This window comes from Choristoneura fumiferana, chromosome Z (genome assembly GCF_025370935.1).
Source record: "Choristoneura fumiferana chromosome Z, NRCan_CFum_1, whole genome shotgun sequence".
Taxonomy (NCBI): domain Eukaryota; kingdom Metazoa; phylum Arthropoda; class Insecta; order Lepidoptera; family Tortricidae; genus Choristoneura; species Choristoneura fumiferana.
In genome coordinates, this window is record NC_133472.1 from 3,208,654 (window position 1) to 3,232,375 (window position 23,722).

A 23,722-nucleotide genomic window follows, 5' to 3' on the forward strand; every position below is an offset into this window, starting at 1 on the left:
TTATGTACAAAAAACTAATAAGGTTTGAATGCGGCAGTTTATCAAATAAATAATATAATCATTTTTAATTAGAAAGTCCATAAAAGAAGTAGTTTTAATTAGAAACCTGCGAAGCAATTCAATGGTGTGTGTGAAGTTCCCAATCCGCACTGGGCCCGCGTGGGGACTACGGCCCAAGCCCTCTCATTCTGAGAGGAGGCCTGTGCCCAGCAGTGGGACGTATATAGGCTGGGATGATTGAATTAGAAAGAAAGTAACTAAAGTAGGTACCTTAGGTATATCTGAAAAAAAAAGTAAAAATGTGACGTTTGTCAGTTTATCACAAAGCTGCTTTCTAACAGAGAAATTACTAAAAGGCGTTAATTTTAAAAGGAAACAGTAATTTAAATCTTGACTAAAGCGATTACCATGACCGAAACAGATGCTACCGTGCAACCACTTCAAATGCCCGTAAAATTTCTACCGTATCTGGAGAAATATAGAATTTACAAAATATTTAAGGTAGGACGACCTACACATACTCGTATATCAAGATACTACAGTAGTACTGCATACTGCAGTACATGTGAACCATGTGAAAGTAACTCTGTTTGTCTGTACCTCTAACCGCTGAAATCACTGAAGATTTACTTAGATGAAATTTGGTATGGAGAAACTTAGTTTGAGACCCTGGGAAGGACATACAATACAATACAATACAAAGACTCTTTATTGTACACCAGACATAGTAAGCGATACAGAAAACAAATTATTAAAATTACAAGGTGAGCAATAGGCGGCCTTATCGCTTAAGAGCGATCTCTTCCAGGCAACCTTTTTTACAGAAAGAAGGAAGGACTAGTTTACAACAGGTGGTGCATCAAAAGTAGATCAGAAAAATTAAACGTAACAGCAGTACATCTATGGTCTGTCCCAGAATTCGAGATACTAAAATGACAGTCTGAAATGTCAAACGTAAAAATAATGTGGCCACCATAAAAGGAACAGTGCTGCTCCGTGATTTCGGTTTCGTAAATAACCGATAAAATGTTTATTTTACGATAGCAAAAATAACATTAATGCATTGAATATTCTACTTTCCATTTTACTTTATCATACGATAAAGTGATGAAATCTAAACACAGGTAAAATACAGTGTTCATCACTTAGTGCCAACGTAAAAAATAATACAGAGGGGCTACTACAAAACTAGAAAAACGAAGTTCGTATGGCACCGTCCCTTTCACTCGCGTATTGAATGAGATAAGCGTCAGCGGGACGGCAACATACGAAGTTCGAGTTTTGCATTTCGTAGTTAGGGCCAGCAGGGCTACTACGAAATTCGAAAATCGAAGTTCGTGTCGTTCCGTCCTTCTGACACTACTATTTAATTTAATACGTAAGTGAGAGGGACGTTACGGTACGAACTTTGATTTTCGAATTCCGGAGTAGGCCCTCAGATATCACACAACGTCATTGTTCATGTTTTTCGTATTCAAGTGGTATTCAACCGATTTTCGTTACTTTACTCGTATTGTCATCGGATGTGATCAGTGCGTTTTCTCGTGTTTTTATTTAGATATTCATATCATAGAATAATAAATCAAATATTCATTATTCTCATATTATTTAGTTAATGTAAAACTTACTTAGAATGAAATTGAAACTTAAACTTCAACATCTATAAAAAGTCGAAATATCTCGAAAACGGTCGCATTTATATTAGACCTATTTTACCTTTTCTAGAATGTCCTAAGTGCCCTACATTTTAGTACATCACGGATCCGTTCATATCTTAATATTTTACGACATACATACATAGGTACCTACAAGATCTTTCGGTAATAACCGGTTGCGGCACATCACTATTTATGAGACGCAAAAAACAGGTAACACATGAAACGTCATTTTAGTATCTCGAATTCTGGGGACAGACCATACGAATACATACATAATTATATCGTACATATAATATACGTCCAATATAAATATAGGTAGTGAGATAAACAGCAACAAAATAAATAAATAAATTATAATAAGGCTAATAATTACAAGATGACAGATAGTGCTCCTTAAGCATAGATTTAAATAGTGACAAAGGACTGCGCGTCGTAAGTCAATCGGTAAGGAGTTCCACAACCGAATAGCCTGGACAGTATAAGAATATACATAGAATTTGGAGTTAGATAAAGGCACGGAAAGGAGAAAGTTCATAGTTTTACTAAAGAAAATCGCATAGGTCCCGCAGTATTTCGATAAATTAATTCTTAGCAGATGAAATCGGGGGTAAAAATCAACTGCGGCCTTACCCATTGCGAGGCTCCGGGCGGCAGGTTTTTGCGAGGCCTTTGTCCTTCGTGAAAAGTATGTGATGCGAAAACCTAGTTTAAAAATTTATATTTTTTTAAATTTGCTTGTGTTGTTGCGCGAGGCCCCGGGCGATTGCCCTGTTCGCCACCCCCTAAGGCCACCGCTGGTAAAGTAGGTATACTTATCATTTAAAATTTAAATCTATAGGTATTCCAAAATTTTAAGTACCAAATATTTGCCTCTTCTATTCTGGTTGAGCAATTGATAAATCAAACTGTAGGTAGTAGTTTCTGTATTGTACACCCATGGTGTCTGTCAACCTGTCAACGTTCAGGGCCCAGGGGGGGGGGGCTACTACGAAATTCGAAGATCAAAGTTTGTATCGTACCGCCCTCTCACTCTCGTATTAAAGGGGAATAGCGTCAGCGAGATGGCAAGATATGAAGTTCTAATTTTAGACTTCGTAGCCTGGGCCTTAATTTGGGCCTGAATCATTAGATTCCAAGTCGGAGAGTTTACACTTGTGGTAAACTTCCAGGACATGATGCGGGACCTCGTAGTCAATCTCCCGAAGGATCACCTGCGACACATGAAGGTGTATCTCGGCAGGAGAATCTCCAGCAGCAAGGACATCGATCGAGTCATTGTGCTGATATCTCCTGAACTTAAATTTGGTTAGATTTTAAGAATAGACTAGAATAGAATTGATTTATTTGGTGTTAAAAAAGTTTGGACATGAAATCTTAATCTAAATACAACAGTAGTTAACAAAACACTAAAATGGATGCCACTCAACAAATGCCGATGTCTGAATTTCTTCAATCACGGCGCTGGTTGTCAGGGCAACCAAGGATACAACAGAATAATTATAAAGCTAGGCTAGACTAAACATGTGGAGAGAGAAGTCACAGGTAAATTAAAAGCGCAACAAAATACTAGCAACGTGGTAGCAACTAAGTAGGCATTATACAAAGATTATACAGATCAATCAGGGTTCCAAGGTCACGCAACGTCCAAAGTGAAAATTTTTGATTTTTTGAATCTAGAATGTTACCAATAATGCATCACTATTCTTTAAGCTGTTAAAAAGCGGTTCCCACACAGTGTCGACGTAGATCCCCCTCCCTCCCTCCCGACCTCGTATGTAGGCAGTGACGGACTAAGCTCGTTAAGGGCTTGGGGCGGCAAAGCTGAATGAGACCTCCAAGTTGATGTGTCTAAGTATCAAGCATATTTTTAGCTTAATCTAGGACTGATCAAGAGAACTAGGACATGTGGAGACCGGTACTAGAGGCCCGGGGCGGGCCACCCATTTCCACCCCGCCGCTAGTCCGCCACTGTAGGTCAATCAACTTCTTAGCGTACATTTTTGCCATGGTTAATGTCTCCTGGGTTACTTATACGGGACGGCAACATACGAAGTTCGAGTTTTGCACTTCGTGGTATAGGGCCAGGTACTTAATGGGTGCAAATCTCAGTTAACAATTATTATTTCGCCAGATGTCCGCCGGCTTATCAAGGAGATGATAAAAGACCTTGGTCTTTACGTCATCACGCGGCGGTACATAATGGATTGCTACGAGAAGGTAATTTATGCTTTAAAGCCCTGCCTCACCGGGACACCCTGAATAGCGAAGTCACGCTCGGCTACGTATATTGTTTGCATCGATTAGAACACCTGAGGCTGAGGCTGAGGAGACTCGCGAGTGTCATCAGAAACGTAGCAATACGGCCTCTGGATGCCAACCGTCTTATTGTTATTATAAAGACCTGTCCAAGATCTACCTACGATTAGGTAGGCGCGGAATAGGAGCCTCGCTCCGTAGAATTTGTGTCAAAGAATTTTAGACCACTTGCTACTTAGATCAGTTGCTACTTAGATCAGTTGCTGCTTAGACCACTTGCTACTTAGACCAGTTGCCTATTAGACCACTTGCTGCTTAGACCACTTGCTACTTAGACCAGTTGCTTCTTAGACCAGTTGCTGCTTAGACCAGTTGCTACTTAGACCAGTTGCTTCTTAGACCAGTTGCTTCTTAGACCAGTTGCTGCTTAGACCACTTGCTTCTTAGACCACTTAATTGCTGCTTAGACCACTTGCTACTTAGACCAGTTGCTTCTTAGACCATGCTATTTAGATGAGCTGCTTTTTTAGAAGAAATGACACGACAGGAGGACATCATTATATTGTTTGGTTGGATACGTAGTCAGCGACGTCGACACGGCGTCCCGGTGAAGTACCTATCTTTAGGGAAATGTATCGACGTCACGCCAAAGTCGCCCTGAGCCTTCTATTTTCTGGCAGCATGACGATTACGTCCCCGGCTGCGTGTCTCCGGTCCTGATGGCGGAGGTGGCGAAGGCCATGACCCTAAAGGAGCCGGTGCTTCAAGACGGGTGGCTCATGTATGGTAAGGTGTTCACGCTTTAGGTCAGAAAGAAAAAGAAAGAAAGATTGGTTTGGTTCCATCACCATAGCATCACTATACAGTAATAAAGCCGAGTTTAGACTTGCAAGAAAAATTGTGCAAGTTGCATTACATTGCGAGGCCGTAAAGCCATCGAGCCATCGATTAGTTTACTTGATTCCGTAGTGCAACCTAGGCCTAAACCGAGGGCCGGTCCGAATTGTAATCAAGTGCGGGTAGTTCGAAGGACTCGCGTTGCTAAGCAATACACCCTACACTTCAGTCTACTTGGGACCACGGCCACTGCAATGTGATGACTGATGAAACATCAAGGTAATTTTCCTCGTTGCAGCGAGCTAAGTCCCGTTGTGGCAGTAGGTAGTTGTAGGTACCTACATATGACTGAAAATCGCGAAAGTTTAAAACATTATATCAGTCAATCAACTTTTTAGTCTACTTTTGTATTAAATAATAAGTATAGCATCAGCGGCACGGCAAGATACTTATGAAGTTCGAATTTTGCACTTGGTAGAATAGGGCCAGGGTTATCAGTTATTTAATTACCGTCTTTTAGATCACCCCTGCACGTTGCGCGAGGCACGTTGCCTGCAACAGGAGGGGGTCCTGCCGACGGTCACGCTAGCCATAATCCCCACCCCGCCGGTGGCGCCCCCAGCCGACAACCCCCACACCGTCCCTCGTGGGTTCTTCCAGCAGGACTTCGAGGCACTCAAGTTTGCGTATCAAGCTACACTAAAGGTAAACAATTTAAGTGTTAATACAAAGTGCGAGGAATGTGGTTGTCATGAACAATAGAAACTGTCTCGCTCACTCGCTCCGCGCAGCTCTAGTGGAAATAGCTCAGCAGAGCACGGTTTTAGGTATATACTAAACAAGCGGAGGATTTGTGCGACAATTGGGATGCACCAAAAAAAATAACCTATAGTTTTTATTCTATTTTTGGGAAGAATAGGATATTTTAGGATACCATTTTCATTGATTTTGAATTTAGATGAGTACCTATTTAATTTTTTATATTTTTTTTACGAAATTCGCTGGATGACGTCACAGTGGACAGCCACGTTCCATTGCCTAGAAAAATTCAGGTCGTACATAACATAATCTGTGGCATTACAATTTGACAATAATTCAAGCACGGTTTAGGGTCCTAAATGAACCATGGCAAATAGTTTTCTTTATTTCTCTTCTTTTAGCTTCGATTATTCCGGTGTGATAGTAATTAGATATTATTACTTAAATGTGATATTTAAAATTCTTTTGTATATACTTGTAACGTAGTAATTTAATAATTTAATTTGTAAAAATACATTGGAAATACTCGTATACAATTCGGACTTTACGATAAATGACAAGTGTTTAAAGCCGGGTGCGCATCATGTGATTAAAGTTCTATCTTTGTCACTCTATGCTATTATAAGCAGGACAGCAACATTTCAAACTGTCACGTTTGGGACGGGACACTGTAGGGGTCAAATGAGGGTTTTTGGAATCTGATTTCTGAAAACGCTTCACAAAGTCTATTTCGCCAAATGGTTTTCGATTTATTATATGTTGTCAAAAATTGGGACATCCCAATTGTGGTGCGAGGGTGTTGCGAAGTACTCAGTCACTAGTAGTGGCCACTGCACCCCTCGATTATTTGATAAGTGCCCTCTACACATCCCCGCTACACATCCTCGCACTACTCAGCTACTGTGGTGGAAACAGTCACAACGTTCCATATCCTCGCTACACATCCTCGCACCGCTTGTACACCTTGTACATCTCTAGTGGAAGCGCAACCCAATAAGACTAATAAGCATAATGAAATCCACCTAGGAAGTACACATCAACCCCGAGGATACATCCGAAGCTATCATCGCTGGCAAGTGTTTCAACGCCATCCGCGCGTGCCAGGCGGGCGCGCAGGGCCCGGGGCAGGGCTTCCACGCCGGCGGAGCCCCGGCGTCTACCGCATCCTGCTGCTAGGCCCGCGGGGCTGCGGCCGCCGAACCCAAGCCGCGATGCTCGCCAAACATTTCAACCTCGTATACGGTAAGCGCCTACACTTGTGTAGGTTATTTGGTTATAAGAAACTTCGCTAATATTTTTTGTCAGGCGTCTATCCAAACATAGTTTAAGGGTGTTTGGCAGGGGGTTGCAATCATACAAAGTATCCGGCAATTAAGGAAATTATTTGTAATAATATTTCAAATAAAATGTATTAAAATTCAATTCTAGACTGTAACTAATTTCAGGTGCAATTTTATACCTGTGACCTGCCAAAGCCACCACACTTACCCAAATTTCATAATATGATTATCGACAAAAAAAACTATCCGCTTTTATAAAATAATGAAGGTCGATCGAACCGTCGCGAGCTCTTGCTCTATTGATCGCCATGATCGGACAGTCAACTTCATTTTTTTTTAAGATTATGCTTTATAATATAAACTCACGTCCTAATGCAATGCGTTTAAAAAAGGTACCTACCTCGTTGAGTTTCTTGCCGGATTCTTCTAAACAGAGGTTTTTTCTAACCGGTGGTAGTTTTTTTTCGACTTTCATAAGTGCTTGCTATAACCTAAATTGAATAAAGATATTTTGACTTTTACTTTGAAAGTTTGTCGAGTTGTCTCTGCCGCAGTGTACTTCGACGACCTGTACAGCGAAGCGTGCAGCGCCAACGATGAGCTGGGCGAGCGTCTGCGCAAGTTCGGGCCGAGCGCGCAGGCACGAGCCTCGATCGTTCGCCGCCGTCTGCTCGCCAAGGTACAAAGTACATTGTACCTATACATATATAGGGCTGCCATCTCTAAAATTTGGCTACCAGGACAAGACGCGTAAAAACCCCGGATTTTGGAGCCCAAAACCCGGACATGTCAACAGGTTTAGGTTTTTATCAAACTTGGTCAGTAGATATAATAAAATGTAGGCCAATCAAATAAGATCCTTATAAAATGATTTACAGCTTGCTGGAAATTAATTCTTCGATAAATTCTAATTGCATTGGTCTAAAAATTAAAAATATTTTTAAACCCGGACTACAAATGAAACCCCGCCCGGACGCTCCCCGGACGCCCTCTAAACTAGGACAAATCCGGGGAAACCCGGACGGATGGCAGCCCTATACATATAGCATGATCCAACACAAATTAAGGACCTTCCTAGGGCATGCGGTACCGGTACCATTTCCAGAACCGGGACTGAGATTTTCGGTACTGGGGCAGAACCGGGAATTCCCGGGATTTCGGTACTTTTCGGTACTGAGTAAATGAATTGTATTTTTTTGTTAATTTGATAAATGAAACACCTGTAAAGTGATAATTGTTGTAATTTAACCCAAAACAATTAATAAAGTGCAAAATTTAATCAACAAAAGTCAAAACACAGGTATGGAAAAGATCCTATATGCCTGTGTACCTATAACGTTCGCTCAAATGTCTCCGCATTGCCGCTGTGCGCACTGTGCGGGCTGGTTTTTTCCCTCTGTGACTCGGCTGAGGTGGTCCTACGGCGGTTCTCTATAGCGCAGGTTGCACTTCTGGGTGAGTTTAACGCCTACCGCCAGGTATGGTTATTCCCGTTCCACAAGACCACTCATGCTGTAAGAAAAGCTCATGCTTTTGCTCTGGCTTTGAATTTCTCACACCTGTGCCAATTTAGTCGGTTTTAAAAACTCAGTCGTGTTTATTTTCCGTTCTGTGCCTCTTTCTATTTCCCACCACCTTTCAGCTACACTTGTTTTAAGGGCGAATATTCGAGCGTTTTGACCGCTCGGTCAAACGCCATTAGCATCCCACGTTTATAAGCACAACAGAAAGAAAATTGCGTCAATTTTAATCACGCGAAATTTGGTATTGTCTTTAATTTTCATAAAATTTAACCCTACGCATAACCCTTTTTAATAACACCTGCCAGAAACTAACGACAAAAAAAAACCGCTGAATATTCGCACTTTTCTTCCAAACTAAACTTTGGGGGGCCACATCGAGGCCTTGGTGAAAACCGCTGCGAAAAAGCTTGGCATCCTTTCCAAAGTTAGGCGATACTTTACTGCGGACCAGCTCCTTCACCCTTACAGAGCCCGAGTCCGGTATTGCATGGAGTACCTATTGCTGTCACCTTTAGGACGGCTCTGCCCAGTACTAGTTGGCTGCTTTGGATTCGGTGGAACGGCGAGCGATGAAGAAACTCATTTTGTGGTAAATTTTTGCTAACAGAGTTCGCCACCGCAGAAGGTAGCTCGTGCTCGGTGCTACACAATCTTATTCCATCAGTTCCTTCCATTCACAGGTCGACCAGAGTAGGCGGAATCTTCACCTTTATGTTGTCAGCATCCCTAAACTTCACACAAAGCGTTTTCGCTTGTCCTTCATTATCCGGCCGGATATTTAAGGAGTGGAAAGCCTTGCCAGCTTCTGTGTTTTCTGATCGCTACAATGAGGATGTCTTAAAATCTAGGGTGAATGAACATTTATTTGGCAAGCGTGCTCCCCCCAGTCAACATCTTTGCTTACCATCAGGCGTGATTGTGGTCAAATGCAAGCCTATTACTGTATATAAAAATATGACAAAATAGAACAAAAAGATACGTAAGACATCACTATCACTAACATATAACTAGTTGTTATTTAGATGGTAGTGTTAATTAACATTACATAGATAAAAACACATACAAGCTCATCACTATCATTATCAATCGTTTAGACATACAGACTACAGGATAGTACCAATACTAAATCCTAACAGCTATATTTTGACTACCTGAGGCCGTATTGTCTAACGCGCTGACATTAGCGGTTGCAATCACCATCTCCTTCTACCCTCATCCTACACGAAGTGACAGAAAGAAATGGTAAAAACGATTGTGATACCAAGTGCGTTAAGCAATAAGACCTCGTTCACCATTCGTCGTCGTCGCCGTCGTCAGGTCGGGCAGCAGGCGGACCGAGCATGCCGATTGCACCCGAATAAAACCGAGCGTGTGTGAATCGGTTAAGGTGACAGCATTACAAGGCCCACGTGTAATTTTTGAATTCAAAAAACGTCAATTAATTTAGTTACAAACTCAGTACCGAAGGAACCGAAGAACCGGGATTTTTTTCTCCCAGAACCGGTACCAGTGTATTCGAAAATTCCCGGGATTTCCCGGTACTTTCAGTACCGGGAATTCCCGGGAGCATGCCCTAGACCTTCCACACGATGTTTTTTTGATGTGCGCATTCTCTGCGCGTTTTCACCGCGTTTTGGTAGATTTTAGTTAAGGTCCTTCCTAGGGCATGCTCCCGGGAATTCCCGGTACTGAAAGTACCGGGAAATCCCGGGAATTTTCGAATACACTGGTACCGGTTCTGGGAGAAAAAAATCCCGGTTCTTCGGTTCCTTCGGTACTGAGTTTGTAACTAAATTAATTGACGTTTTTTGAATTCAAAAATTACGCGTGGGCCTTGTAATGCTGTCACCTTAACCGATTCACACACGCTCGGTTTTATTCGGGTGCAATCGGCATGCTCGGTCCGCCTGCTGCCCGACCTGACGACGGCGACGACGACGAATGGTGAACGAGGTCTTATTGCTTAACGCACTTGGTATCACAATCGTTTTTACCATTTCTTTCTGTCACTTCGTGTAGGATGAGGGTAGAAGGAGATGGTGATTGCAACCGCTAATGTCAGCGCGTTAGACAATACGGCCTCAGGTAGTCAAAATATAGCTGTTAGGATTTAGTATTGGTACTATCCTGTAGTCTGTATGTCTAAACGATTGATAATGATAGTGATGAGCTTGTATGTGTTTTTATCTATGTAATGTTAATTAACACTACCATCTAAATAACAACTAGTTATATGTTAGTGATAGTGATGTCTTACGTATCTTTTTGTTCTATTTTGTCATATTTTTATATACAGTAATAGGCTTGCATTTGACCACAATCACGCCTGATGGTAAGCAAAGATGTTGACTGGGGGGAGCACGCTTGCCAAATAAATGTTCATTCACCCTAGATTTTAAGACATCCTCATTGTAGCGATCAGAAAACACAGAAGCTGGCAAGGCTTTCCACTCCTTAAATATCCGGCCGGATAATGAAGGACAAGCGAAAACGCTTTGTGTGAAGTTTAGGGATGCTGACAACATAAAGGTGAAGATTCCGCCTACTTCTGGTCGACCTGTGAATGGAAGGAACTGATGGAATAAGATTGTGTAGCACCGAGCACGAGCTACCCTTCTGCGGTGGCGAACTCTGTTAGCAAAAATTTACCACAAAATGAGTTTCTTCATCGCTCGCCGTTCCACCGAATCCAAAGCAGCCAACTAGTACTGGGCAGAGCCGTCCTAAAGGTGACAGCAATAGGTACTCCATGCAATACCGGACTCGGGCTCTGTAAGGGTGAAGGAGCTGGTCCATAGTAAAGTATCGCCTAACTTTGGAAAGGATGCCAAGCTTTTTCGCAGCGGTTTTCACCAAGGCCTCGATGTGGCCCCCAAAGTTTAGTTTGGAAGAAAAGTGCGAATATTCAGCGGTTTTTTTTTGTCGTTAGTTTCTGGCAGGTGTTATTAAAAAGGGTTATGCGTAGGGTTAAATTTTATGAAAATTAAAGACAATACCAAATTTCGCGTGATTAAAATTGACGCAATTTTCTTTCTGTTGTGCTTATAAACGTGGGATGCTAATGGCGTTTGACCGAGCGGTCAAAACGCTCGAATATTCGCCCTTAAAACAAGTGTAGCTGAAAGGTGGTGGGAAATAGAAAGAGGCACAGAACGGAAAATAAACACGACTGAGTTTTTTAAAACCGACTAAATTGGCACAGGTGTCAGAAATTCAAAGCCAGAGCAAAAGCATGAGCTTTTCTTACAGCATGAGTGGTCTTGTGGAACGGGAATAACCATACCTGGCGGTAGGCGTTAAACTCCCCCAGAAGTGCACCCTGCGCTTTAGAGAACCGCCGTAGGACCACCTCAGCCGAGTCACAGAGGGAAAAAACCAGCCCGCACAGTGCGCACAGCGGCAATGCGGAGACATTTGAGCGAACGTTATAGGTACACAGGCATATAGGATCTTTTCCATACCTGTGTTTTGACTTTTGTTGATTAAATTTTGCACTTTATTAATTGTTTTGGGTTAAATTACAACAATTATCACTTTACAGGTGTTTCATTTATCAAATTAACAAAAAAATACAATTCATTTACTCAGTACCGAAAAGTACCGAAATCCCGGGAATTCCCGGTTCTGCCCCAGTACCGAAAATCTCAGTCCCGGTTCTGGAAATGGTACCGGTACCGCATGCCCTAGTCCTTCCACACGAGGCTTTTTTTGGCTCGTTTGTGTCGATACAAACCACTACGTCTGATACAAACGCAAGTCGAACGCTCAGCAAACGCAAGGAAGTCGGCACGTTTTAACCTTACACACGATCCTTGCGCACAAGCGTATCAGTTCCTGCACCCTACTTGACAAGCGTCCAAGTCGTCCCGCCATCTCTTCGGTCTGCCTCTGTTTCGATGGCCATCTCACGGAACCCAATACGACAGATAAAAACAGATAGAAAAGGATAAGAATAGGGTAAATAAATACATTTTCACTTCTCATGCTCGTAAAGTTGGTGTTTAATGCTGGATCTACGGGACATAAAATGACTTTTCATGCACTAGTGCATAAAATAAAATCTTCGACTAAGACCAAGGTAAATTAGGTGTCAACAGCCACAAACAAAGAAGTTTCTTTATATATTTTTTTACATTATTTATTTATATTAAACTAAAAATCAATCAAAATAAATCACTAAAACTAAAAAAAATATAATTATATAGTAATGCATGAAAAATAAAATTTACGTATATAGTGAGTGAACCATTGTTTTCACTGTTGCTATTTAATTTCCTCGCCATCGTGAAAAGCAGAGTGTAAAACTCGAGCATTAAATCTATTTTCCCCTCGACGTGTCTATCCACCCTCGCTGTATCGGCTCGGGTGGCTATATGAACGTCTTGGGTAAAATGGCTCGTTTTATACTCTTGTTGTACAATCTACTATTTTATGCTCCATCTATGTCCAGGACTGTATCGACCAGGGATGGGTGATGACAGCTTTCCCGGCTTCAGGGCCGGAGTTCGAGCTACTGGACAAAATGGAGACACCTCCTAACCGGTAAAGGAATAAAAATGGATTAGAGTATCCTTGTTTATAAATGCGAATGTTTGTGAGTGAGTGAGCGAGTGAGTAGGTAGGTGTTTGTTACTTCTTCACGCCGAAACGGCTTGGATGAAGTTTGGCAAAAAGTTTATAACCTGGGGTAAAACATAGGATAGGTACTATTCCCACGGGATAGGGATAAAATCTCGAAATAAGAACCGCTGGGCTTAGAGTCATAAAATTTGGTAGGATGTAGGTAGCTGGACGTCTGGAATATACGGTAGTACTATTAGTTATTCTGTGACATAGGCTACTTTTTAGTGTTCCGGCGCCAAAATGGCAAAAACAGAACCCCCTTTAATTTCGCCATGTCTGTCTGTCTGTCCGTCCGCGGCTTTGCTCAGGAACTATCAATACTAGAAACCTGTAATTTTGCACGAATCCAGTCGAATAAAAAAAATGGCTAAGACTGTTTCCACCAGAGATGTGCGAGGATGTGTTGCGAGGAATGTGTCTTTAATGAACCAATAGAAACGCTTCATTTACCTCGCCTCGCTCCGCTCAGCTGCTCCACCAGAGATGTGCTGTGCGAGAATAGGTAACTGAAGCGTTTCTATTGTTTTCCTCACATCCTCGCACATCTCTGGTGGAAACGTAGCTGAATGGTCTTTATAAAGTCGCGTATCCATTAGAGCAGCCTCAGGCCGAGCACCGCGAGCCGAGCCATATTTTGTCGGTTTTTTGGCCGTGCTCAAAGGAGCCTCAGTCTGAGCCATGCCTTTGGCAGCGTCTCCACTAGCGCCGCCTCGGAGCGAGGCAGCCGCTCGGCCCGAGGCTGCCTCTAGTGGATACGCGGCTTAACATAATATGGAGATTATGACTCCTTGGAACTCCATTGGCCCAGCCATATTTGTGGCCGGCGACTGACTTTGCCGAAAGGTGGCAGAACCTCGAGCGGCATCTCCACCCCCTGCACAGGGAAGGGACGAAAACCCGACATGGCCCTGGACATTCTGACATTGGTTTGGACACACAATGTCATTAATGTCTAATTTTGACAAAATCACGCGTCTTCGTGGATGGCACTAGGTCTTATCACAAAAGCTCTGTTTGTACTACATTGTAGCATAATCTTCCTGAACTCGGACCCGGAGACGTGCCGGGCGCGTGCGCTGGCGCGCGGCGTGGACTGGTGCACGGGGCACGTGGCGCCGCGCGGGGGCCCCCGCGTGCTGCCCCACCCGAGGGACTCCGAGGCCCAGGTCGACTTCGAGGCAAGTCCATACGAGGCCTTAGACGATCCAAGAACTTGCATGCGTTCAAATGACTCGTACACTCCGTGAGCTGTTAAAAAAACCTTCGGATTTTAGAAGCATGCTTCGGGTATTGACGATGACACGCGATCGTGATATGCGGTTCTGTTCTGTTATCAACTTGCAAAACTTTTCAAAGTTACCGTAAAAAGTTATGTAAAGAATAACCATCAGTACAAAACAAACCTTACTGTAATAATATTACGCTTCCTTATCTTTTTCTAATTTTAATACAATATGACTTTTTGTCATGATACAAATAACAAAATCAGCATTTTCGAATTCTTCCATCGTTAATTGAGAACACCCCGCCTTAACACACTACTTTTATTTGGAAGTATATAGAGCAAATGATTGTTGCTTTTGTTTAATTTTTTTTTAATGTACTTTGCGAAATCCCCGTTGCTTCTATAACTCGGTCTTGAACCTTATTAATTTACGATCAATACTTTTCTTAAACTTTGAGCTTCTTTACAAAATATTTATTATACATTATAAACAATTTCCCGTGATTGGCTATTTACAGAAATACCCTGTTTAAGTTGACTCGCCATGGAAATCAATTTCCGAAAAATAACAAACTAATTAAATAAGTAAGTGGTGGTTTTAACTGCTCTATATAAATCAATGAAAACAAAACGAGTGCACTCTTCGCGTGATGGATTGCTACTAAGTCAAAAAGACAATTGTCATTTTCTACTAACGGAAGGTTTTTTATAAGAGCACACGGATTGTATATATAACTGAGTAGCCAATCACGAGCAAGACTGTTGCATACGTACAAATTATATAACCTGACGAGACTAACGCCATCTAGCGATAAGTATTTCGCCTGAAGAAACCCTAATTAGTTCGGTCTTCTCAGTTGGACTACTATTACTCGGAGGCGCTGGCCGAGATGAGGGCGGCAGCTGGCATCACTGCCTGGGAGGTGAACGCCACCGAATCTATCGGTAAAGTCCAAATAAATAATAAATAGATATTCCCTTCGAAATGCAAAAAAAAACCGGCCAAACGCATTGCATACCACCACATGACAGTGCCATCCCTCTTCCTCTCCTATTAATGCTGTTAGCATGAGTGAAACGGCACGGAATGAATTTCTAACTTCGTAGTACTAGTACAACCCCAGGGGACTACTACGAAAATCGAAGTTCGTATCGTATCGTGCCGCTGACGCTTATATTTATTACGAGTGAGTGGGACGGTACGACACGAACTTCGATTTTCGAATTTCGTAGTAGCCCCCCCACGCTCTTGAATCTTCAGATCGTAGTCAGCTATCTCTGGTTCTGTTTGAACAGCCCTAAATTGTATTCCACATTATTTTGCCATAGATCACGTGCAGACGAAGATCCAGGCGGCGGTGATCTCTGCGCCTGCGTTCGATATCGAGTGCTGCGCGCAGCTTAAGTACGTGTGCGCCGACTGAAGAGGGGAGGGAAGGGGGTTTTTGAATGTATTACCTGTGTTACTATTCCAAAGAAGGACCCTAAGGGCCTACGCTGGCTGGTGCGGGTGCAGGTACAATCAGCACGCAGTTAGCGAAGCTCATTATTACTTTTCAACAGGCGTCCACCCGGTCCGTGCATAAACCGCGTCTGCTAGCGTAGGCCCTAAATAAAAAAAACCTATTCTTTCGGTGTTCATCATTTTGCAGATTATTTTCTATCATCGTTGGTAGTGGTGGAATTTTTTGGCGATCGCATAATTTTTGTGTAGAATCGAAATGTTATTTGTATAAAAGATTTAGGTATCGAATAAAATACATTTATACTTACTAACAAGTTATCGCCTTATTTGCATTAAGCATTGTCACCTAAGTATAGGGAATATTACGCAATGCTCTGTTCCAGGGGGCGACAGTAACACAAACCGCAAACAAACCGCCATGACAACGTCAGTTCTCTTTATAGTATGTCGCTTGTCGCCATACGGATCATTAATACTTCTAGTTGATACTCATTGACATATTTTTTCATTTAACAAAATATTATGATATTTACATAATATCGATAGTAACGATAGAGCTAATTATTTCTAAAAATGTAATGGAAATAATTATGATATTTTGGCATATTTGTGCCAGTGCTGCATTCTGACGGCAGAAGTAGGTTAATATCATTTTGTCTAAAAAGCAGCTGGTCTATGTAGCAAATTAGCAATTGGTCTAAGAAGCTATTGGCCAAAGTAGCAAGTAATCAAAAATTCTTTGACTCAAAATCGACGGAGCTCCGCATGCGGAGCTCCTATTCCGCGTGGCTGAGACACTGCGCCTTGACGCAACTTTAACCTAGCCTATTTTTTTTCAAGTTTTCGACTATAAAACAGGTTAGGATTAGGTCCTTGCTTCTTAGACCACTTGCTACATAGACCAGTTGCTTCTTAGATCACTTGCTACTTAGACCAGTTGCTTCTTAAACCACTTGCTACTTAGACCAGTTGCTTCTTAGACCAGTTGCTACTTAGACCAGTTGCTTCTTAGACCAATTGCTACTTAGACCAGTTGCTATTCAAACCAGTTGCTTCTTAGACCACTTGGGTATTTAGATCAACTGATTTTTACACGAAGTGGTAGGTATATAGGTACTGTACTGTATCAAAGTACGGAAATAAAATTATGTAGGTATAGAGTATATAGACCCCACATGCAAGGTTCCGAAGATGTTGACAAACTTTCCTCTGAATAGGCTGAGCTAAATACCTATTTCCAGAAAGGAGTAACGAACACACGCCCGCACTTACAAACTTTGGCATTTATAATATTTAGTAGGAGTTATTTTCAGTTAAAATTTAAATACGTATAAATTAATTAATATCAATCAGCATTCATAACTTTATCGTACCTAGGTACCATCGAGTATTTACAATCATAAACGGTTCAAAGTGAAATCTACGCGGCCGTGCCTGCACCAGCTATGAAAATATGTCAAAATTTTGTCGGGAATGCTGCAAAGAATTTAAAGGTTGGTGCAAGTCGTTCACTCGTACGGAAACACTCCTGGCCATCGTCGAGGGCATCCTGCTGCTCCTGTTCCTTGTATTCCTGGTCTTCCTGATACTACATCTAATATCCTGCAAAGGAGCGACAAACGAACCACCTACCACAAAGGCTTACACAGATTCAGACGAAACGACGCCAGGTCTACCATCGACCCCAGATTCAACAGAAACAAACCCTGCTTCTGAGTCTACAAAACGTCCAGATACGTCTCCAACTGAGCATACGAAGTCTACTGCGACAGTAAGAACTCTGCCTGATGGTATTACTATAAGGCCTACTAAATGCACGGCAGTATACCCTGTTGCTAAAGACCAAGCCACAACACGTTCGACTAAATGTACCGCAAACTACAGTGCAACAGAACCCGTGGAGGCAGATTACGGGGATGATGAAGCACCAGATTCAGAAATAGAAGAAATGCTAGACGGTGATTTAGCCAGTCCAGAAGACAGAGATGTGGTCCTAGCGCTTGTGAAGGTAAAACCGAGCGGCATAACATTTGGCTGTATCCTGACAGTTCTCTCTGATCATTGGACGGTGACCGCTGCCAGCTGTTTAGATTCGATCGAAGAAGTGGACTCGTTGGATTCATTCGTAATTTTGGATAACTATGGGGAGGCGGTGCAGGGCCAGTCGCATCCCGTGTCGGACGTGAGGGTCCATCCGCTGTATGGGGGGGGAATAAGAGCTACGACCTGGCGTTATTGAAATCGGAGCAGCCGCTTGGAAGGACGGCAGTAGTCCTACCGACCATGTTGGATTATTTTAAAATTACAATTGGAGAACAGTTCGATTTACTTGGATTTGGGAAGTTTCGGTAAGTTTTAAAGTTTGACAGTTTGGACATGCTTGATGCGGGGGATCTTTAATCTTATGTCATTAGCAATAGAGATGACAGCAGGGTGACGTCTACTGGGCATTTAGCATTACAGCGTGTCGAGCACTCGAACATTTACCTTACGTACCCTGTGATGAATGCTGAGTGTACAAAACGGCCAAGCATTGACGGACGACAAAGTCAAAGTCTAAGAGTAGGTACATTTTCTTACACTGTGACAAAGTGAAAGGTGAAAGAGTCAATGGGGAATGGATGAAAATTTAGGAACGCTTGAAACTTTTTATATCAATAGGAATAACCTTTCTAATTAACAGAAAAAAATATCAGATTTTTAAGTAGCATCAATTAATTAAAAAAAAATGAAAGTTTTCTTTATTGCCAAATGAGGGCTATCGTTTTTTGTCTCACTAGATGGCGCACTGTTGCGTGAGGTTTTTAAGTATGGCTTTCAAAGTCTGTTATTACGGGCGTGAAAACAAAGTTTAGATTAAAATCATATTAAATACACCTTAAAACCGTACCATAAAAATATCGAGCATGCCACAGTGTTGCATAGTCCCCGTTTTGTTCGGAAAAAAGGGAGGACAAAGGTTTTCGAAAGACAAAACTGTCTCAAAACACAGACATTCATTGCCCCGGAACGCATATTTGCCATAATTAATTTCAGATATTGCAAAATATTCTCAAAATTATTCTAATTATAAATAAACCCGCGTAGCTCACCCAAAAACTATGAGATTTGACATTTCGGAGACCTCACGCTACACTAGCGCCTCTAGTGGCAAATTCATACGCGATAGCCCTCATTACGACAGTTCGGTCGGTTACGGGTTGTTCCATAGTCCAAAAAAAAAGAAGAATTTTTGCGTCTTTGACTCGAACGTTTTGGGTGACACTATTTCCCGGCCGTACAATACCGACATGGAAATAACCGGCCTGAAATCTCCGATGTTTATTTCCAAGATCGATAGACAACAGTCTGTACGGCAAGCGGGTGCACATTGCCGCGGTGCACGCATTGCCGCTGCGGCACTGCGGCGGCGCGGCGTTTGAGGCGCGGCATTTGAGGCCGCTCGCACCGGCTGCGCATGCGCGCTGCGGCGCCGCGCCGCTCTGCGCCGGCGTGCTGCGTGCGCGCGCCCGCGTTTGTAACTACTGCGCGGGGGCGCCACTGCTGCGCCGCGAACAGAAGGCATCACCATCAGAACACAAGGTATTTTACTGTACAATGGCAAAACCCACCAGGCCCTGATTATACGGGCAGTCTTTCTTTCTTTGTTCTTCTTCTTCGTCTTTCTTTTCTCTTCTACTTCTTTTTCTTTTCTTTTCTTGTTCTTTCTTTTTTTGTAATTTTTTTTTATTATTTATACTATTTTATACTGTAGTGTTTAAGTATTTTATTTTGAAAAAAAACGACATTCTGCCAAGTTTCTTGCGGCGCATTCTTCTTTGGAATGATGGTCTTTCCGAAAGCGCTGGTAGTTTAAAAAAACAGGCCAAGAGCGTGTCGGACACGCCCAAAATAGGGTTTCATAGCCATAACGAAAAAAATAAGTAATATTTTTCTAAGGATTTCGTATTTTATACGGAATCTTCCAAGTTTAGGTATATTTTATACCTTAGGCTGCTATTTACTCTTAGACTACTAATAATTCTCAAGCAAACTTAACCGTTATAGTTTTCCTCGTAAGTACCGTCTTGATTTTTAATTTTTTTTCCACCCACTCGTTTAGATTTTAGAAGGGAGAAGGGACGTTCGATTTTAATGAAAATTTGCACTTTAAAGTTGAATATTTCGCAAACAAATCACTGAAACGAATCGTCTTAGCAAACCCCTAATGGTTCTAAACGACCTATCCAACGATACCCCACACTATAGAGTTGGATGAGAAAAAAAATCACCCCCACTTTACGTCTATGGGAGGTACCCTAAAAAATTTTTTTTACGTTTTTTTATTGTACCATTTTGTAGGCATAGTTTACATATATATCCGTGCAAAATTACAGCTTTCTAGTCCTTGATAGTCCCTGAGTAAAGCCGCGAACGGACAGACAGACAGACATGGCGAAACTATAAGGGTTCCGTTTTTGCCATTTTGGCTCTGGAACCCTAAAAAATTAGAATACGAAGTGCAAAACTCGAACTTCGTATGATTGGTTTTTGGAGTCATTTTGTATTTTTTTATTTCAACTCCAAATTTGTTACTTTTACGGGTACCCCGTGAAACCATATCGAAAATACAAACTGAGACATGGATGCACGGAAAAACCAGAAAAAGAGACCAGCACTGGGAATCGAACCCAGGTCCTCAGCAATACGTGCTGCGTGCTATAACCCTTACACCACTGCTGGACAAAGAGATCAGCTGCAGCAGTGGTGTAGGGGTTATAGCACGCAGCACGGATTGCTGAGGACCTGGTTTTTTCTGTGCATCCATGTCTCAGTTTGTATTTTCGATATCGAACTTCGTATGTTGCCGTACCGCTGTCGCTTGTCATTTAATACGCAAGTGAAAGGGACGGTGAAACACAAACTTCGATTTTCGAGTTTCGTAGTAGCCCTTCAGCTCTTATGCCCTCGGTGCAGGCGCGTGCGCTGCTGGGAGTGATGGGAGACAACGAGGCGTGCGGCGGCGCCTGCGAGCCCTCACTGTACGCGCACGTGGCGCGGCAGGCTGCCTGGATACGAGCTGTTATCGACGATAAATGATCACAAGCGAACTGCTGTTTCATTCATTCATTCATTCTCATATTCATTATTGTTAGAGAAGGTCCAAAAAGCCTTCTTAAGGTTTTTATTTAAAAAAAGGTTCGGGTATTATCCTTATATGTATCCAACCAAATTTTTACTCGGCTCTCTGGAGTTTAATTCGTTGGAGGTCAGGCGCAACTTTAACTTATTAGTTACCGCTTGTAGTATTTTGCGTGGTGCGTCGGATTGCCCTGAACTCGTGAATCAGACTCTGAGGTTGTACGTCCCTGAAGTGGGTCGGATAGCCCTCCGTCCACGTGCACGCGGGCTGCTGGCGGTGCCAACTGCCAACGGCGCGCACGGTGTCACGCAGGAGCTCGCCGCTGCCGCGCGCGCTGGCGCAGCTCAACGCACTGCTGGCGGCAGCACCTGACTGTGACCTCCTCGCGGGGCGCTGGTCAAATGTGTCCTCCGAATGTTTGCGATACTGTGGGGTGATGGATGCTAGACAATCCAGTATCTATAAGTGATTTTTGTCTGCCTTTACTTATTGTATTCATTGTAAGTTTCTCGGTGTATTGGTTTATCACTGTAATGCCGTGCAAATGTTTTTTAATAAATAAATAAATAAAATTCCAAACTACGAAGTGCAAAATTCGAACTTCGTATCTTGTCGTCCCGCTTACGCTTATATTATGTAGTTAATACGAAAGTGGCAGGGACGGTACGTTACGAGCTTCGATTTTCGAATTTCATAGTAGCCCCTTGTTCATTGCACTAACCTGTTACTTATTCTGTGCTGTAGGCTACTTACTACGAAATTCGAAAATGGTGGTAGGTAGTATCTAAATGCGCGTTTTTTTTTGCTCTAGGTTGCCTACTCAAAAATGTCACCCCTCGCCACTATAATCAATAAGGTGCCACCATTTAACACAGAGTATACTAGCGCGAACATATTATAATAAAGTAATAAAGCGAGCGAGCAAGCAACGTAATAAAGTAATTAATAATACGTCAATGAGGGTTTCTGACAGGCGAAGATCACTAGATGGCGTTAGTATTGTGAGGTTCGTTTGACGTAGAGATGGGTAGATCCGGATCTGAAGATTCAAAAGAGTCAGATCCTCAAGCGGATCCGAATCCCTTAATGACTCCTTTCAAATCTTATCGACTCCGGAGTTACTAACTCCGACCAAGTCCGGCCGGATCGAGCGGCTCGTGATCGCCGTCACACTCACTCGCTCTGCTTTCGCTCTCGGCTCGGATCGGATCGGATCTTATTACGTTTGGTCGGGCGCAGTGGGTTGAAACTCCATACAAAAAATCTAATGTATGGAGCTAGTGACTTTTTTGTACCAACCTCTCCAAAATAACTTATTGGTTGCCATATTTATGAAATGATCTGTGTTTAGAAGATTTCACTTAAATTATAATATTTGCAATTCTTCACATTTTAAGCTGTAAAAAAAAAAAAAAAGGGGGACAAAAATATTACTAAGATAAATAATACAATATAAAAATAATTCTGACTGGATATCCTTTTTTAGTTAAGTAAATGAAAAAAATGTAGTTCTATTTTTCAATTTTATATGGCAGCCCACAAACCTTCATCTGCTGCGTGGGAACGGACGCCTTCGCGAGATTTTGTGTTTACTGTTTGAATTTTCGTGTATTTTGGTGTTTTGTTTTGTTAATAGCGTTGAGTTTGAGATTATTTCTCCTCCGCATTAACTTTTCTTTCACTAAAGTGCATTTATTCGAGACAGGACTCTAGTTTTTACCGTTATTTTCACGGCTGTCCTTTACTAAGAAACCATTCAACATGAGGAGATGCGAAATTTGTGGTATTCAAGAAAAACATTGTGAAAACAAAATGTTCTTTGCTAGATTTCCTCTAAGTGAACATGTGTAAGTAAAGTTACTGATAAATCTGATAATAGGTGTTGAGGTTATATTTGGCTGGCCGACGTCAATTCGTATTATATAGTATCACGACAATTAAATTTTATTTCAGTTGTAAGCAGTGGGTGAAAGTAGTTGGCAACGAGATTTCACAAAATCGAAAACCCGGCTGAAGAAGAAAGCCATACCAAAATTGGGACTTCCCATGCCACCTCTTTCTGAAGAAATTCTTGAAGGGTTTCCCTAAAGATGGCAAGAACAGCCAAGGTAAACACTTTATTTTATTTTCAATTTATCTCTATTGCAACTTGACTTACTGCATCTTATAATAATAATAATAAAATAATAAAAGATATTGATTTAATAGTTTGTTTACAAATTCTACATAGGTACATAACAAATAATAAGTACAATCAAACTATCAAAAGGGAAAGCGACTCAGCTTATGCCTGCACCTTGCAGAACAAAGTCCCTTGGCTAACAGGCGCTGTTTTTCAGTCGCCCCCATAAACCATAACCCTAATAAATACCATCAATACACATGCACATATTTTTTTTACATACAATATATGTTATAAATTAATTTGCTTCGTCATCAATAATAATGCTAGGTATTTTGAGTGTATAGTATAGTTGCCGGTCAGAGCATTAGTAATAGACAGAAAAATTGGCTATACACACTAATTATATTTCACCTGTATAAGTTAGTGGAAGCTTCTGGCTAAATTAAACTTTGTTTCAGGTTCAGCTTTGGAGTTGCCCAGTGTGGAATATTTACATGCACAGCCTTCTACAAGTGGTGCGCAGTGTAAAACTGACAATACAACAGGTAAGCTATCTATGATAAAAATCTATACCTTATAGCATAATTTAGAATTTTAGAGTTGATCTGATGATAAAGCTAGCGGGTGGCCATAGGAACACTGTGATAAACAACACAACTGCATCGAGTTTGGACTCGTTTGTCGTCTTGACGAGTACTTTGGTAACCAGGGGCATATAGTACAGTCAGCAAAAAAAAAACTTATATTAGAAGAATTTTCAGAAAAACTTTTATTGAACTGTTTACGGAACCTTTCATGTACGAGTCCAACTCGCACTTGATCATTTTTTCTGTATTGTCTGTGTTTATG

General features: G+C 41.9%; 2 protein-coding genes across 2 annotated transcripts; both read left to right on the plus strand.

Moving 5' to 3' along the window:
• Window positions 1-316: 316 nt before the first annotated feature.
• LOC141438125 (adenylate kinase 8) lies at window positions 317-15,994 on the plus strand. Its single transcript, XM_074101826.1, is given in 12 exon segments — window positions 317-501; window positions 2,828-2,963; window positions 3,790-3,875; window positions 4,595-4,700; window positions 5,272-5,456; window positions 6,537-6,654; window positions 6,657-6,752; window positions 7,345-7,469; window positions 12,764-12,855; window positions 13,967-14,114; window positions 15,019-15,106; window positions 15,491-15,994. Coding segments are annotated over 12 exon segments (1,368 nt in total). The 5' UTR covers window positions 317-408; the 3' UTR covers window positions 15,586-15,994.
• A 1,051-nt stretch (window positions 15,995-17,045) lies between these two features.
• LOC141438131 (transmembrane protease serine 5-like) lies at window positions 17,046-21,287 on the plus strand. The gene is given in 4 exon segments (XM_074101840.1): window positions 17,046-17,833; window positions 17,836-17,974; window positions 18,959-19,208; window positions 20,583-21,287. Coding segments are annotated over 4 exon segments (1,266 nt in total). The 5' UTR covers window positions 17,046-17,079; the 3' UTR covers window positions 20,706-21,287.
• The last annotated feature ends 2,435 nt before the right edge of the window (window positions 21,288-23,722 follow it).